This window comes from Onychomys torridus, chromosome 11 (assembly GCF_903995425.1).
Source record: "Onychomys torridus chromosome 11, mOncTor1.1, whole genome shotgun sequence".
NCBI classification, from domain to species: domain Eukaryota; kingdom Metazoa; phylum Chordata; class Mammalia; order Rodentia; family Cricetidae; genus Onychomys; species Onychomys torridus.
In genome coordinates, this window is record NC_050453.1 from 3,018,406 (window position 1) to 3,036,183 (window position 17,778).

Genomic DNA, 17,778 nt, shown 5'->3' on the forward strand with positions numbered 1-17,778 from the left:
CCATACTGGAAACAGCCAGGCATGGTAACAAAGCCTTTAATCTCAGGAAGTGATGACAGGAAGCAGAAGGATTATAAGATGTGAGAACCAGGAACTAGCCTGGTTAAGTTTTTAGGCTTTTGAGCAGCAGTTTAGCTGAGATCCATTCGGATGAGAACACAGAGGCTTCCAGATTGAGGAAGTGAGATCAGCTGAGAAGTTGGTGAGGCGAGGTTAGCTGTGGCCTGCTCTGTTTCTCTGACCTTTCAGCGTTTACCCTAATACCTGGCTTCAGGTTTGTTTTTATTAATAAGACCCTTAAAGATTCGTGCTACACCTTCTTACTTCAATAGGGAAGAACATGACATAGGACATAGTCACAATGAAATCAATGCAAAACCAAACTGCTGTTGTGTAAGCAACACAATTTCTGATGTCTGGGATCCACTCACCACCTTTTGAGCTCTGCTAAGGTCATGTCCTTTGTTCCACCATCTGCAGCACACACAGCCTATCTTCTAGGCTCCTGCAGGCTCCTCTCCACCGCTGCTGCTGTTCTTAGTGGTCATCCCATGGTCCTGGCATCTCCAAAGTGCTGGGTCTTCTGCTGCAACTGGGCTGCACTTTCACCAATAGCATCTCATAGATTTCTCTTCACAATGCCAAGCCTCAAATTCTCTGCTTGACCCCTTCAGTCCTGGGCTTTCAATTTCCTCTGAGGCTGTAGGTTCATCAGTGGCCTCTCTGGACCTCTTACATGCCAAGACTCAGTTGTTCTCCATGACCCCTTATGCCTTCAAAACCAGCACCACCTGGGAGACTCTTATGCTACCAAGTTCAGTTGCCAGTGAGAGGTACAACCTTGACTGTCTCTAAAATACAGCTTCTGTGTGCTGACTCTCAGGAAACACTTCCCAGAAGATTTCAACTCAATGATGTTGGTCTCTTCTTAATCACTGCTAACTTCTTAGGTCCCACTGACCATCATCGAGTACCCCAACAAAGCAAAGGTTTTGCTTTTAGTAGTTCTGGTATCTTGTAATTTAAAGCTGATTCTTCAGCCTCAGTTAACCAGAATGACAGAATTTTACATCTAAATAGGAAATGACCCTGATATAGTCTTTAATAGGAAATGACCCTGATAAAGTCTTTAAACTTTTCACACTTCATAAGTCAGGCCTCCATCTTCTGCACTACTCTCAACATTCTTATCTCCAAGCTTCCACAGACCATCCCACTGAGCTCTCAACACTCAGTGGCTTTTCTAGACCAAAGTTCCAAAGTCCTTCCGCAATCCTCCCCAAACACGGTCAGGGCTGTCACACAATACCCCACTATGCTGGTACCAACTTGTCTTAGTCAGGATTTCTGTTACTGCAACAAAACACCATGACCAAAGAGCAACTTGGGGAGGAGAGGGTTTGTTTTACTTACACTTCCACAGCATCAAAAGCAGTGAAGGCAGGAACCTGGAGGCAGGAGCTGATGCAGAGGCCATGGTGGGGTGCTGCTTACTGGCTTGCTCTCCATGGCTTGTTCAGCCTGCTTTATTATAGAACCCAGGACCATCAGCCCAGGGATGACCCCACCCACATTGGGCTGCCCCCCCATCAATCATTAATTAAGAAAATGCCTTACAGCTGGATCTTACAGAGGCAGTTTCTTAACTGAGGCTCTTTCCTTTCAGATTACTAGTTTGTGTGTCAAGTTGACACAAGACTAGCCAGCACATCGAGAGTGTTTTTAAGTCATCATTCTTATTTTTAATTTACTGCTAATTAATTTGTATTTTTCCAGGCAGCATGTAGAAGAAGGTTAGCTTCTGGTTTTATGGGTTTTTTTAAGTTTAATTTATCTATTTTATGTGTATGTGTGTGCCTACATAAGTTTTCTTTGAGTCATATGTGTGCAGTATGCAGATGTCTCCAGAAGCCAGATGAGAGTGTCAGACCCCCTGGAACTGGAGTTACAGGTGGTTGCACAGAACCTGGGCCCTCCTCAAGAGCAGTAAGTGCTCTTAGCCACTGAGCCATCTCTCCAGCCACTGAGCCATCTCTCCAGCCCCTTATCTTTTTATGACTTGGATATGAGGGTTACGCTAATGTCATGAAATGGTTTTCTGTTTTTAAAATAGTTTCTGTGGGATGAAAATCACCTTTCCCTTCACCATTGGCTTAAACTTGTGCATTGAGGCCTCCCATGTGTTCTTTGTCCATACAGCTTCCGCCATTTCCAATCTTCCTTGGCTATGTTTTTTCAATGTTTCTAGCTTTTCTATTTGGAATTTCAGGTCATTTATTTTTCAAGGTAATTACTGTTTTCATTGAGATTCTCAAACATATTCCTGTGAAGACAACACAGGCTTTAAATTCCTTTCATAACTTCCTCTCACGTTTTCCCCTTGGTTTCATGATCATAATTACTGAAGCTTACCCATTTCATTATTACTGAGGCAAAGACTTTGGCTTTGAATAGGACTTTAGATTTTGATGCAGTATTAGTTTTTACATGTCTTGCTAACTGAACCTCATCAGTGAGCACGACACTCAGGACTATGTTGTAGAATGTAGCAGAGGCTCAATGTGATCATGGATGTGCTTGAAAATTACATGTGTTCTCTTCTGCATATTGGTATGATAGACAAGGTCTGTTAATTCTTTTCATTGTAATAAAAATAAATGTACAGTATAACTTACCATTTTAATCACCATTAAGCATAAAATTCAGCAGTGTCAGGCTCATTTATGTTGCTGAACAACCATTACCTTAAGAATTTCCAGAGGTTTCCACCAGTGCCCTCTGTCCCCATAAGGCAGTCCCTGATAGCCACTGTTCTGTATCCTCTGTGACTTCGACTGATCCAAGTGTTTCGTTCAACCAGAATCAGACAGTGTGTCTTCCACTTAGCTTACTGTCCCTAAGGTTTATCTGTGTAGCATGTATCAGAATTTCTTTTTTAAAGCCAAGTAGTACTCCATTATATTCATATGCTACATTTTATCTATTCACTAATCTAATGATAGGCATTTGAATGGTTTCTTTTTCCCCCCTTTTAAAAATCTTTGTGTGTGCACATGTGTGTTCCAGTGTATGACATGTGTAATGCATGTGTGTGGGGGTGGTGTGTGTTTATGTTTGTGCATGGCTGTGGGTGCATATATGCCATGCTGCAGTATGGCCGTCAAAATACAGCCTCAGGTGTTGTTCCTTTCCCCCATGTTTGAGACAGGGTTCTTGTTTGCCATCATGTTCAACAGGCTAGAGAGCCTGCAAGCTTTTGGGGCTTCTCCTGTCTCTGCCTCCCATCTTGTCATGGGGACACCGGGACCACAGGTGCATGGGGACACTGGGACCACAGGTGCATGGGGACACCGGGACCACAGGTGCATGGGGACACCGGGACCACAGGTGCATGGGAACACCGGGATCACAGGTGCATGGGGACACTGGAATCTCAGGTGCATGGGCTTCTCCATAGGTTCAGGTGTCTGATCTCTGCAGGCAGGCACTTCACAGCCTGGGGTTCTCCCTGCCCAGCATTTGGGTTGCATCTGTCATTTGCACATTTGAATGAGCTGCTATAACCATGGGTGTGTAAATACCTGAGTCACTGTTTCACCTCTTGTGAGTATCAGTAGAACTGAATTGCAGGCAGACATGGTAATGTTTTGTTCATCTTTTAATAATCCACAGGGCATTTTTACATAGTTTCTGTAGAATTCCATGTTCTCTCCTGCAGCAAACAAGATTCAAGATTGTTCTACAGCCTCAGCCTAGTTAACTGTGTTGTGTGTGTGAGTCTGTGTATGTTTGGATGTGTGTGTATGTGTGTGTGCACACATATATGTGTATGTGTGTGTGGAGAGAGAAAGACAGAGAGAGAGAGAGAGAGAGAGAGAGAGAGAGAGAGAGAGAGAGAGAGAGAGAGCATGCAAGTATCATGGCATCTGTGTGGATTGAGGACAGAGAACTTGGGGTGTTGTCTTGGTGGTTAGGGTTTACTATTGCTGTGAAGAGACACCATGACCATGGCAACTTTACAAAGAAAGCATTTCATCAGGGCTGGCTTACAGTTTCAGAGGTTCAGTCCATTATCATCATGGTGGGAGCATGGTGGTGTGCAGGCAGATGTGGTGCTGGCTACACAGAGGGCAGCAGGATATCTACTGACAGTCACACTGAACGAAGCTTGAGAAGAGAGACTCCAAAGCCAGTCCCCACAGGGACTCACTTCCTCCCACAAGGCCTCACCTCCTAATAGTGTCACTGCCTTTGGGGGCCATTGTCTCCAACCACCATAGGTCTCAGTTCTAACCTTTTCCTTGTTTGCCACAGTTGCGCCCATGAGGTTCCGGGGAGATTTTTGTCTTCATCTCCTGTCTTACTGTGGGAGTGATGAGATTACAGACACACAGCAGTGGACCCAGATTGACATGGGTTCTGGGAATTCAAACGCAAGTCCCCATGGTTGCAGGGCAGGTGCTTTCCCCACTGAGCCGCCTCCTCCTTTTTCTCTTCCTTCTCCTTCTTCCTCCTCCTTCCCTCCCCTCCCCCTCTTCCCCCTCCCCCTTCTCCTTCCTCTCCTCCTCCTTCCTTTTCTCCTTCCCCTCCCCCTCCCCATCTTCCTCCTTCTCCTCCTCCTTTTCTCCTTCTCCTTTTCTCCTCCTCCTCTTCCTTCCTCTCCTTCTCCTTCTTTTTTAAAAGACGCGTCTTAGAAGGTATGAATCAATATCTCCTGGTTTTGATTGGTACTTTCCCATGATTATTAACATTGAGTGACATCATGTGATTCCTGGGCATTGGTAATGATTGTCTGGATAGATGCCAATCAAGTCTTTCCCTTTTTCAGGGGGTTTTGGTTTGTTGTTATTGAATTGTAGCAGTTCTTTACATATTCTGAACATTAATAATCCCCTGATGACACATGATTATGGGTATTTTTTTTTATTGCTGATGGCTTTTCACTGTCGATTGCATCCTGTAACACAAGACACTTTAAATTTCTGCAAAACCCAACTTCACTATTCGTTCCTTGTATTGTTTGTGTTTTTGGTAAATCCCAAATGATTTTTAAAGTTTTGGTGTGGCTAAAAGTCATACACTTTTGCTTTTGAAACAGACACCTGGTGAATATTATGATTTGGATCTGCCATGTCTCTCAAAGGCTCCTGGGTTGGAGGCTTGTTCCAATTGCAGCTGTGGTCAGAAGCCACGGCATACCCCCTGCTAGGAACATGTTTCTTTATTTTTTTTTTCTATGAAGAATTTTCCAATTTTAGTTCTCTACCTTTAGATCTTTGATCCATTTTGAATGCATTTTTAATACAATGTCAGGGTCCAGCTTCATTCTTATGTGTATGGACATATGGGCTCCCCAGAAGCATTTGTTGAAAGAGCATCATTTCTTTATGAGGTTCCCCAAGGTGAGCATGACATTACTTGACACGTGGGTTCATGTCTGGGCTTTCTGTTCTGTTCCGTTTGCTCACGTGTCAATCTCTGGGCCAGTCCCACACTGTTTTGGCTGCTGTGGCTTTGTAGTAGGTTTGGAAATCAGGAAGTGCGGGTCCTCCAGCTCCACCGTTGTTTTCCAGTGCTGTTCTGGTTATCTGGGGTTCCATAAACTCCTTATGAACTTAGAATGGGACTATTCCTGCCAAGGAGGTGTAGGGACTTTGATAGGCTCTGAGAAGAGCCTGTAGGTAACAGTGTGATATTGTTACTTGGCAATGTCAGCCTGGGAGCCTGTGACTATGGGATGTCTCTCTCTTATTTAAGTCTTCTTGAAGCAATGTTTTATAGTTTCAGTGTGTAAGAATTTTGTCTTCTTGGCTAAGTTTAGTCTTAAGTATTTAATTCTCTTATGATTCTATAAATATAAATTTTCTTAATTCTTTAAAGCATTTGTTATCTTGTGTTGTGTGGTATCATGTGTTGTGTGGTGGTGCACTTGTGAGGTCAGACAGCCTGAGGTGTCGGTCCTTGCCTCTGCCTGGCTTGAGACAGGGTGTCTTGTGGTTTGTCTAGCACCATAGATGCCAGGCCGGCCTGCAAGCTTCCAGGGCACCTCCCGTCTCCCCTCCCATCGGGTACAGGAGTGTCGGCAGATGTGTGCTGCTGCGTCCAGCTTTCTATGGGTCCTGGGACCCAGATCCAGGCGCATGCTTGTACAGCAAGCATTTTGCCCACTGAGCCTCCTCCTAGCCCCTAATTCCTTTAAGATTGCATAGTATATAAAAACAACAAATTTTTGAATATTAATTTTGTAATCCTAAATTTTGCTGAATTTTTTCATTTCTTTTAATAAGTTCTTTTGCTTTTTCTAAAAACTATGTTCTCATGTTGTGAACAGAGATCATTTTACTTCTTCCTTTCCAGATATAGGTGTGAGGCCTCTTAGTTATTCATTTTTTTAAATAAACAAAATGAAAATTTTGTATGTTTACCATGTAAATTTACATTTCAGCTTCTGACATGTGGTAGAGTGGTTGAGTTGGTTCATGGGAGCATAATCTTACAAAGTTATTTTCTTTAGTGAGAACACTCAAAAATCTGCTTTCTATATAGTTTTCAGTAATATAATATGCTGGAGCTGGAGAGATGGCTCAGTGATTAAGATCACTGGTTGCTATTGCAAAGGACCCAGGTTCAGTTCCCAGCACCCACATGACAGCTCACAACTGTCGATAACTCTAGTTCCAGGGGCTCCAATGGCCTTTTCTGGCATCCATGAGCACCAGGCATGTACATGTACACTTACATTCATGCAGGCAAAACACTCATATACATATGTAGCATGAATCTTAACAGGTCTTATTAATAAAAACAAACCTGAAGGCAGGTACTGGGGTCAACACTGGAAGATCCGAGAAGCAGAACAAGCCACAGCTTCCTCACCTCGCAATTCCTCAGCTGATCCTGTTTCCTCAGACTGGAAGCCTCTGAGTCCTCGTCCAGAGTGAATCTCAGCTGAACTGCTTGTTACTCAAAAGTCTAAAAGCTTAACCAGCCCCAGTTCCTGGTCCTCATGCCTTACTTATATACCTTTCTGCTTTCTGCCATCACTTCCTGGGATTTAAAGACTTGAGTCACCATGCCTGGCTGTTTCCAGTGTGGCCTTAAACTCACAGAGATCTGGGTGGATCTCTGTCTTCAGAATGCTAGGATTAAAGGCGTGAGTGCCACCATTTTCTGGCCTCTATATCTAGTGGCTGTTCTGTTCTCTGACCTCCAGATAAGTTTATTGGGGTGCACAATATATCAACCACATTTCTCCCTTTTTGTCTAAAATTTTAAAAAGTTTATAACTAATACAAGAAAAACTATATCCAATAAGTATATACAATATATACAGTCAAGAATTACATTAACGGTGTCTACTCCATTAACATTTGTCAGATTCAGACAAAAAACTCCATTAATATATAACAATGTCCAGTTCAGTAACATTTGACAAATTCAGACAAAAATTTTTCATTACTTATCCTATTTAAAACAAGTAGTTTCTTTTTAAAGGTAGATTCCATAATCTCCCTTTTTATCTTATTATATCCATATTATCTCTTTTTTCTTTTCATAATAGATTCAATAATCTACCTTTTGTCATTTTTATATCTTCCCCTTTTTCTTTTTAGAGTAGATTCAATGATCTATCCATTTATCTTATTATTTCTTTATCTTTTTTCTCAGAGTAGATTCAATGATCTACCTCATATCTATATTCTCTTTTTTCTTTTTTTCAAACAAAAACTCTTAATCTAATCTCCTTGTTCAGCTTTTTTCCTGACCACTAACAATTAACAACTTGTAACCAACCATCATAAACAATGACAATATCCATAACTCATTAAACAACCCAAAAACCATCCACCCCATCTCTTGGGAATGTGGGCATCATTTTCTTAAAATTACTTCCTGCTTTCTGGGGGTGAAGACATCTTTAGAGAATCCTGAAAAGAAAAGTTTTGGGTTAATTGTCAAGTCCTGTATCATTTGTCCAGTCTCTACATAATGAGAAAGTGTAGGGCTTATCTTAAGTCCTTGCTTGAATAGTCTATGAATCTGGATCATCTCAGCTAGCCATCTTGAAATTGTCCTGAGCAGTTCACAGTCCAAAGCCGAACTTTGAATGGTGTTAATCAGCTTAATGGTTTTACCATAGTCCATATGGAATCATCATTGTGGAGTCCCATCATCCTTTTGAAGATTTCAAAGTTGCTGTTACCCATGGTCATGGTTCCCTGCAGATTTTTTTTCTCCTCTGTGGTTTGGAGCAATCACAGTCTGATAAATGTCTGTCTTTTGGAACCATGAACGTTCTTCCCTGGAAGAGAAAATCTTCACAGCAATTTCTCCCCACCATTTGTCTTGCCAAACTTTTCCAAACTGACATTTGCCGATGCTTTCTTGTAACATGATGGTCCAGGCAATTCTTTGAACAAGCTGCAGTAAACCCTTCATCCCAGGTAGCAGCAGCATTGCAGTCACCAACAGGATGAGAAGCAGCTGGCAACTTGGAGCAGCAGCCGCTGCCCCCATGATCCCACTGCCACTGTTTGTAGCTCGGCCCTGGCCGAAGCTTCTCCTTAGCAAGCCTCTGAGGCCTCAAACTCGGGATCCTCCTGCCTCTGCCTCCTTCAGTAAATCCTACCGGCCAAGTGTAGCTTGGGCCTGAGCTGGGGCCCACAAGGCCACAGGCAAGCAGCTTTTTCGTGAATTTGTACCATGAACGTTGGGTGCCAGATGTAGCAGGAATTTTAATAGGTCTTATTAATAAAATCAAACCCGAAGTCAGGTACTGGGGTCAACGCTGGAAGATCAGAGAAGCAGAACAAGCCACAGCTTACATAAATAAAATAAATAAATCTTAAAAAAAAAGAAGAAGAAGAAGAAGAAGAAGAAGAAGAAGAAGAAGAAGAAGAAGAAGAAGAAGAAGAAGAGCCAGCCTGGTCTACAGAGCAAGATCCAAGACAGGCACCAAAACTACACAGAGAAGCCCTGTCTCCAAATGCCCCCCCCCCAAAAAAAAGAAGAGTAGGAAGAATATACATTATTAAATTCCCCATTGTGCTATAGAGTAGAGCTTCTGAATTCATTTTTGCTGACTATCTGAAATCTCCTGTCCCAGGGCCCCACAACAGACCCCATCACAGGACCTGTTCATTTTTATTAAGGTAGTCTGTATCTTTCATCTGGCACTTTCTAGGAAGATTTGCTGAATCTCTAAGGTAACTAAGTCCCCTTTTAAGATTCCAATGTGAGTATCAGCCATACATTTCTGCTTCCAGACTCGATGATTGGTGACTTTCTTGGTTTGGAGCTGAAATGTCCCCCTCAAAGGCTTGGTTCCCACTGCAGCAAAGTTCCTGGAGGTGTGGCTTCAGGGATGTGATTGGATCACAAAGGCTCTGACCTCATCCCATAGATTAACCCATTGATTCTAGTTCTTAGTGTGGTAGGCTCATGGGAGGTGATGGAAAGGGGAGTGATGGAACTGTCCGTAGAGGAAGGACCTCCTGGGAGTCAGTTCTTGGGGAATCTCCTGGGAGCTGTGTCTTATCTCCTGCCTCACACCCCTCCCTGTGTTTGCTGGCTTATAGATAAGCAGCCCACCCAGCCACAGGCTCTCACCACCATTCTGCTCTGCCTTGCTCTAGCCCAAAGCAGTGGGTTAAAAGTGAGTGAGTATAAATGGCACCCTGCTTTAAGTTGTTCATCTCAGGTACATTGTCACAGTGGGGGAGAGTTGACCCACAGTGTGTATCTACCAACCCTGGGTAGAAAAACTTATATGGGACACATCTGGTGAATAGACAGTTCTTGAAAATCTACTTTGAAGCTGACCCTAAAGAGAAAAAGATCTCGGAGGTTACAGCCTAGAGCCGTGAATCCTGCCACCCAGATGTGGAGTGCCAGGCAGCAGGAAGTCCTAGAGTTGGAGAACTGTGTGTGAAGGCCTGTGTTGACTGGTCAGTGTCTTAACCGGGACCCGTGACTGGTTCACCGCTCTTCTGCTTCACTGTGTGTAAGGCAGGAATAGTTCTCTCTACTCTGCAGTATGGGGAATTCCCTACACAAGCAGTCTCTGCATCACAAGCTGAAGTTATACAGTGTAAAGGTGCATGCTGAGTCTGTCCTGTTGGTGGGAGAACACACTGAAGACATCTGTTCAACGTTGTCAGGATTATGTTCATCAGATACAGCTGTGAACTGAGTGAGGAACCAGCTTGTTCTGGACAGCGCAGTTAAACAGTGGAGAGCCAGACCTGAGCAGCACCGCTGCTCTTCTGAGCTAATGCTGCACTGAGACTTGAAGCAAGCACAAGGATAACACAGGCTGCGTGCATGAGGTGTGTGTGTGTGTGTGTGTGTGTGTGTGTGTGTGTGTGTGTGTGTGTGGACAAGCACTCTGTGTTGGGGACAGAAGCAGTGTTGGTGCACCTGCAGATATTTCTCTTCTGGGAGTGTGTTCAGATCTCAGCAGCCAACCGGAAATGAAGCTGAGGAGAACAAGTTCTTTAAATCTCAATTTAAAAACCTTAATTAGCATACAAAGTGTGACTAGGTACTTTTTGAAGTTCAGTACACTTGAAAGATGGAGGCATTACGTTCTGAATATTTTCATCTATTCATTTGGCTTGGGTACAGGATGGGACAGAACATGAAAGACTCCTGCATGAGCTTTGGGCCTAGCCCGATTCTCAGGAGCCTGCATGAGCAGGAGGAGGGGAGCAAAGGCTGGAACACAGACTTCTAATGCAAATCAATGAATATTTTGAGCTGGAGACAGGACCTTGGAATCTATTTTTCTGACCTTGAATGTTTCACTAGGCCACTCTTCTTTGGTGGCTTCTTTGTGGCCCGTGGGTGCCCACCTGTCCCATGGATGTCCAGCATCACCTCCTCTGTGCTGCTTCCACCCCCCACCCTCTCACCCTGTAGTGAGCATCGTCATGGAAAATGGAAATCTGTGATTTCATGGGGAACCGTGTCCAGCTGCTCAAGCCCACCCAGTTTCCATTTTTAGCTTTTCCACTACTTAAAAATAAACAGCATCAGGTCGCACTGCCAAGCCTTTGTCACAGTCTCCAGGAGCTATTCCTCCAGCCATCTGCTCCCCCAAATGCTTAGCTGCCCCCCTCCCACCTCAGCTCCTCTGTGGACAAAGGTCAAGCTCAGTGTCCTTCAGCTCTGCAACACCTCCTGCCCACATCCTACTTGTGTGCTCGGCCTCACTGGATCCTACATGCTACAGCCTGAACCCCAGGCACCAGCTTGCTGGCCCAGACCATCTTGGTATTTCCAGGGACAGGAAGTTGGCTGGAAAGGGCAGGGTGTGTTTCTATGGAGCATTGGGTCAACATCTCACAGTAGGAAGTGCAAACTAGTTCGACAGAAGTTGGTTGAGTTCTGAGATTCACTAGTTTGCTACTCTCCTCACCTTGGAAGCAGGTGTGTTAGGGAAGCCTCGGTAGCTGCTGTTATGTTCCCACCTTCCTCAATCCCTTCGAAATGAAACAGTGTTCTCGGATGGCTGAGCAAAGACCTACCCCAGGCCTGAGCTCCTGGTGTTCTGAGACACTTGTGTAATGAAGGCAAGTCCTGTACCTTCACTGAATGGGGAGGGTGGGTTATACTGCATAAAAAGAAACTGCAGTAGCTTGCTTCTCTGCTGTGTCTGAGATACCTGCACGGGACACAGCGGTTCTTGTTAACTTGCTCTATCTCCCTTCCATTCCACACTCTGAACTTCAGAGGTGTGTGCTGGAGGAAGCTAGGATCCATAGCTGTTGGATCTGGCGGCCTTGTTCATCCACAGGGGGCTTCACTGACTCTCAGGGTTGGTGGAGTAGTCCTTTAGAGAACCTGACAACTTTCCAAGCATGTCCTGGGGACAGCACCACTCCCCAGACTTGCTTCCAGAATATTGGAATACCATAGCCCTTTCTGTCTTCTGGGGATTGGCCACAACCACATTAGGACTCTCTTTTTGTCTTGATAAATTTATGTTAATGACACTCAAATTCCGTTTGTCAGTCATACTGTCATCTGATCAAGTTGGAGACTGGACTCTCATTGTCATAATTTATGGCTCCTTGATGCTGGCATCCCCCTGTCTCATTTACAATTCCTCTGTATGAGTTCTCATCTTCAGGCTGTTTTTAAGCATATGAGACTGGAGGGTGGGTCACTGAGCTGAGGATGTGGCTCTATTTGCCTCCTATAGTTTGCATCCTAGATACAAGATACCACGGGAGTAGGATAGAATGTCAGAAAGTACAAAGGAAATGTATTTAAATAAGGACTTAGAACATCCCACTTATTGATGTAGCTCTCTGGACCAAGGGAATACACCCTGTTTTTCCTCTTGGGACGTCTAAGAATGGTCTTATTTAATTAAAACAAAACAAAACAAAACAAAAAAACAAAACAAAACAAAACAAAACAAAACAAACAAACCCCTCATAAACCAGTGACTGAGGCCCAGGTTTCAGTGTAGAAAGACCCCTAATGTCAACTTCCACCTCTCTCCATGGACAATAATCCTCATTGTCTTGACTTTTGACTCCATAGTTTGAGTTACTTGCATCAACTGTGGTCTGAAGGTACTACATGGAAAATTCTAGGAAATTAAAAAACAGCATATACATTTAGATTGTTCAAAGCTCCAGGTAGCCTGGAGAACTCTTGAGCTTGAGCCTACTTCTGTCTCCCCTGCACTGCGAGCCTTCTCTCTTTCCAGTGTGTCCACGCTGTATGAACTACCCACCCACTTGTGACTCTGTACCCCTCTTGGTTATCAGGCTGACTGCTAGGCATTTGTGTTCAAGTAGCCCTTGTGTCATAGGCAGGGGCAACATCTTTGTGTTCAAATAGTTCTCAGAGGCAAGCCATGCCTGACTCTTCACCTTCTATCACAGGGACCCTCAGCTAACTGTAGTCTGGCTTTCCTGTTTAGTGTAACAGCACCTAAGTTGGCTGAACAACCCTCGGAAGCTTAACCAGTCCACACCTCTCTGTTGATTTTTTTTTTTAAATGAATTTAGTTGCTTCTCATAAAAGAAGAGTCTCCTTAGCTTCACTGGCTCTTACACTGATGAAGGAGAAGGAGGAAGGGGTCTCTCAACTCCCTCCTAGGTGTCAGGGTAAAGGGCAGGATGACTGGGCTTGGCTCCCTGGATCCTGGGAAATTTGTCACCGTGGCCTCTGTACTTACAGGGAGTTATTTGGACACATCCACACCAATCCAGACAGTTCACGATTTCTTGATTCATTATTCAGAGTTCTTCATCCTCAGCTCCTTGCCAGCCACCTCCCTAGTTGTTGCCAGCTGAGTCAGTTCTGCTCCTAGAACATCTTCTTCTGCTTTAAGATGCAGAAACCACAGTGGATGGGCTTTCTCGGAAGTGAGCAGCTGGGTGATGAGCACTCCCTTCTCCAGCATCCTTTTCCACCTTGCCTGAGAACACCCCTGGTCCTGCTCATGGCCTCTGGGGGCAGAGAGAGTGACTAGGTGTCATTGTGTCTGGGACCTCTGGGCTGGAGAGCTTCCTAGGCCACATCCAGACAGACAGCTTTGCACAGTTCCCCAAGTGGCTTATTCATGCAAAGGCCACACTGGTGTATGGTGGCCATAAAACCACTCTGTAAAGTAGTGTGGGAAGAGAGAATGGGGTTGAAGGGTCCAAGAATATAAAAATATAAAATTATAAACTTAAGGAATGGAAACTGACAGCTATCAGCATGGCTAGCAAAAAAGGATTAACCTTTAACTGGGCCCCTCCAAGTTTTATGATGGGCAGCTCTGTCAACAACCTAAATGTTAGTTTTCTTTTACTAAAGATTGCCCTTTGCAGTCCTGGGGTGAGCTATTCTTCCATTACCCCCTACCACTCACTACCGAAACCAAAGTTAACTTTTAATGAGTTCTCCGTGACAACTGCATTGTTTCGTATGCCTCCCTATGGGAACCCAGCTATGTCAGGAGAAGTTGCAGGTTTGGACAAACATCAATTAACTGAGTCAAGAAGGGCTGCAGGGATATAAAAATATTGTTTAGCTAAAACCCCCTAAAACCTTGTTAATGGAAAATTGTAAAACCCTAAAACAATTTGTCTCTAAAAGTTTAACTTCAAAACTGTAAAAATTCCTTTGTCTATGTCTCATGCTTACCCATTACTATAAAAAGAAGCTACAGCCCCCCTCCAGCTGCCACAGCCTCAGAATTCCAACATTGGCCATGGTCTCAGCTAAGCTGATAAGCTTTTGTACCCTGTGGGTTTTTTTTTAATTTTTTAAATTTTTCTGGAATAAAGTTTGCTTCTGGTTTAATAGACTTTGGTGGTCTGTCCCCCATTATTGTGAGACCCTGGACCCAACAGTGTCAGGGAGATGTCCCTCCATAGTGAGATGTGCACTTCTGGAATAACCCTGAGCTCACAGTAGAGAGAAGAACCAGAGGGGAATTGACTTCTCTAGACTGAGGGGACCCTGATGAGATTCACCTTCCAGGCAGCAGCCACGGAGCCCTTGGAATCACAGCACAGCTGAAGCTGATGGCCTCAGAGATCTGTAGGTTTCCAGAGAGCTGTTAGATCTACTGACCTTCCATTGCCTCTTCTTGATTCCGTGAAAGCATATGTCAGAAACCCTGGGCTGTGTGTAGCTGCTATGGTACTGCCTCTGGTTCTATGCTGAACTCACAGACGTGTTTATGGGGCTCTCACACCTCCAGGCATGGTTGGGTGGCCTTTGGGAGGGCCAAGCACAATGTAAGGGATGAGGTACAAAAAGGAACTACTAGAGAGGCATGAAATAAAGACGCAGGAGGGGTAATAGGACATCTGTGTTCACTGGCAGGGTCCTTCCTTCCACAGACCTTCAGGCACTGTGGTCAGCGCCTTCTCAGCTGCTGCTGTGTGCTGTTGAGAAACTATAGTAGTCCTTGCTGTGGTGACAAAATGCCCAAGACAGGTGACTTGGAGAAGGAAGGGCTTGTTTTAGGCGTACAGTTTGAGGGTGCTGTCCATCATGCCGAAAAAGTCATGGAGGCAGGAACCTGAGGCAGCTGGCCACATTGCATTCACAGTCAGGAAGCAGAGGGGATGAATGCCAGGGCTCAGCTCGCTCTCTCTCGCACAGTCTAGGGCTCATGTTTATGGTTCTTCTTACTCAGTTGACCCAGTCTAGAACTCCTTCACAGACCTGTCCAGAGGTTTGTTTCTGCGGTGATTCTAAAGTCCATCGAGTTGAGGCTCACAGTGTGTCCCACGTACCCACGGTGTACTCCTCATAGCAAGTCAGGTTTCAGGGGAGCTGGCTGACATCCTAGGGTCCAGTCCACCAATCTAGGAGGTCACTGTAATCTTGACCTCTGGTCACTTTGGTCTTGGCATGGAGCTGTATTATGGGGAATGATTTAAAGTGATTTTTATCTATGGGTTTCAGGCAGAAAACACACAATGATTTCTTACCCGGTGGGTAAGAGGGCTGCTACATCCTAACCTGCTTTAGAACTCAAGTTGCCAAGGCCAGAGGAAGGCCCCGTGTGGAAGAAGTAACATTGTTGGAGTGTTTTCACTTCTTAGGTTAGAATGGATACGTCATAGGCTAGAGGTTCTGAGAACCATCTCCACACTAACCTGGCTCCACATGCAGGAGGAAGAGTCTGGCGCTGGCAACAGAAGATATTGTGCTGGTTTTACACCAGCTTGACAGAAGAGAGAGCCATTTTGGAAGAGAGAGACTCAACTGAGAAAATGGCCCCACAAGGTTGGCCTATGGGGCATTTTCTCAATTGGTGGTTGATGTGAGAAGGCCTAGCTCACTGTGGGTAGTGCCACCCCTGGGCTGGTGGTCCTGGGTGCTGTATCAAAACACCCTGGTGAGCAAGCCTCGAGGAGCAAGCCAGTCAGTAGTGTTCCTCCTTGGCCTCTGCATCAGGCTCCTGCCTTGAGTCCCTGCCCTGACTTCCTGGATGATGGACATATAACTTGTAAGGTGACACAGACGCTTTCTCCCCTAGGTTGTTTTCATTCATGGGGTTTTATCACAGCAGTAGAAATACCAAGGCAGAAGTAAACCTTAGCTTAGTTCTCTTGACCTCTCAGTGAAATGCGTCTGCATTTCCCTCACAGACCCGGTACCTCTCCCCGCAAGCTCGCCGACGGCTACATGCTTTGCTGGCCTCCTGCTCCACCTCTATGCTGATCCTGTTCAACCTGGTGTTTCTTGGGGGGATTCACGTTGGAAAAATCTACTGGTACAGGATCTTCCTGCAAGGTGAGTGCAGCTCCTTTGTATTCAGGTGCTGTTGTTGACTCGGGAGTCTTGGGAGAGCCTTGCATGTGACATGTGACCAGCCAGGCATCAGCTGGGAACAGCTTCTGCTTCACTGTGACTGCAGTGATACCTGTCCTCAGGTGTCTGCTGCCCATGATGCTTGACATCCAAACGTGGATCCTCAGCTCTCCCACACCCTCCATGCCCTTCGGCATTATGTTTCCAATGTTGTGACTTCTTCCCGCACTTCTCCACTGTCTCCACACCTTCAGTGTGCCATGACGTCTGGTCTTCCTCCACTCATGCTCTGAGTTTCTGCCAGCAACGTTCCTGGACATCCCCCTGTGCTGTCCTGGAGCTGTGAGCCTGGGTCTGATGTCCAGCTCTGGACCTGGACATTTGTCTCTGAACATCATCACCCAATTGTTCTGAAAAGAAAAGATATACATGTTGGCTTATGTGTGTGTAGGCACATGTGTGCCATGGCATATGTGCACAAGAAGTCAGAGGGAAACTTTGTGGAGGTGTTTCTCTCCTTCTACTTTTTCATGGGCCTAGGGATCAAACTCAGGTCTCCAGGCTTGCCCCGCAAGCACCTTCACCCACTGAGCCATCTCGTTGGCCCCGATGCTGAGGTAATCTTTTGTTTCACGTACACTGAGTGGGTTGTCTCAGCACCCACAGCAAAGCCACATCTGCAGCGGGTGGAATGCTAGTGTGGGGCAATTGTGAAAACTACAATAATGGTGGACCATCGTTATCTCTGGGCACCACTGAGACTTCTGAAAGGAGAGAATAGAATAGTTCTGAGTGTAGCACCATAGCCAGCTTACCCTGCTTCCAAAGAAAGGATCCACTGTATCCCCTGTTCCACTCCCCCCACCCATGCTTGGGTTTGGGGAGTCCTGGCCGAGCAGTGGTGGTGGGACTGGATGTGGTGCTGGCCTGTCTTCTCTGCATCAGGTCCCCAAGGAGCCAGAGATATTTTTGCTGCAGCTTTCTTTTAACACCAGAAATATTAACCTGACGCAACTGATATGCCTGATACCAGTGGTGAAGCAGATAGACTGCTTGGTTCTGTGGGCTCACGAGGTCCCATTTGCCTTTAAACTTGTCGCTGTAAAAGCTCCTCTTTGATATACTTTCTGGGGTGTTCAGCTCATGGCTCCTGCAGAACCTGGAACATTGATGAGCACACAGAGATTGGGGGGGTGGAGGGATGACTTTAGACCCCTTGACACCTAATGAGAAGGCTCTGATTTCCACTCCAGTAAATCACATCTATCAGGTGTTTGCTATTTACAAAACACCATGAACACAAGGATGAGAAAGGAAGCCTATTGCTGGGTGTGGTGACTCTACCCTAAATCCTAGCACTCAGGAGGTTGAGGAAGAATGTTCCAGAGTCTGAGGCCAGCCTGAGCCACATAGTGAGACCCTGTATCCATTCCATGGAGAGGTGGAAGAAATGAAAGAAACACAGATAAATATGGAAGCCAAATACAAATGTTCTCCACA

The 17,778-nt window shown here is 45.2% G+C and overlaps 1 protein-coding gene across 1 annotated transcript in view; it reads left to right on the forward strand.

Annotated features, from left to right (window-relative positions):
* Positions 1-17,778, forward strand: part of Hhat (hedgehog acyltransferase) — a 266,168-nt gene that overhangs the window by 207,801 nt on the left and 40,589 nt on the right. The window contains exon 11 of the mRNA XM_036202504.1: positions 16,116-16,260. Coding sequence (XP_036058397.1) covers positions 16,116-16,260 — 145 coding nt within the window. The remainder of the gene's footprint in view (positions 1-16,115; positions 16,261-17,778) is intronic.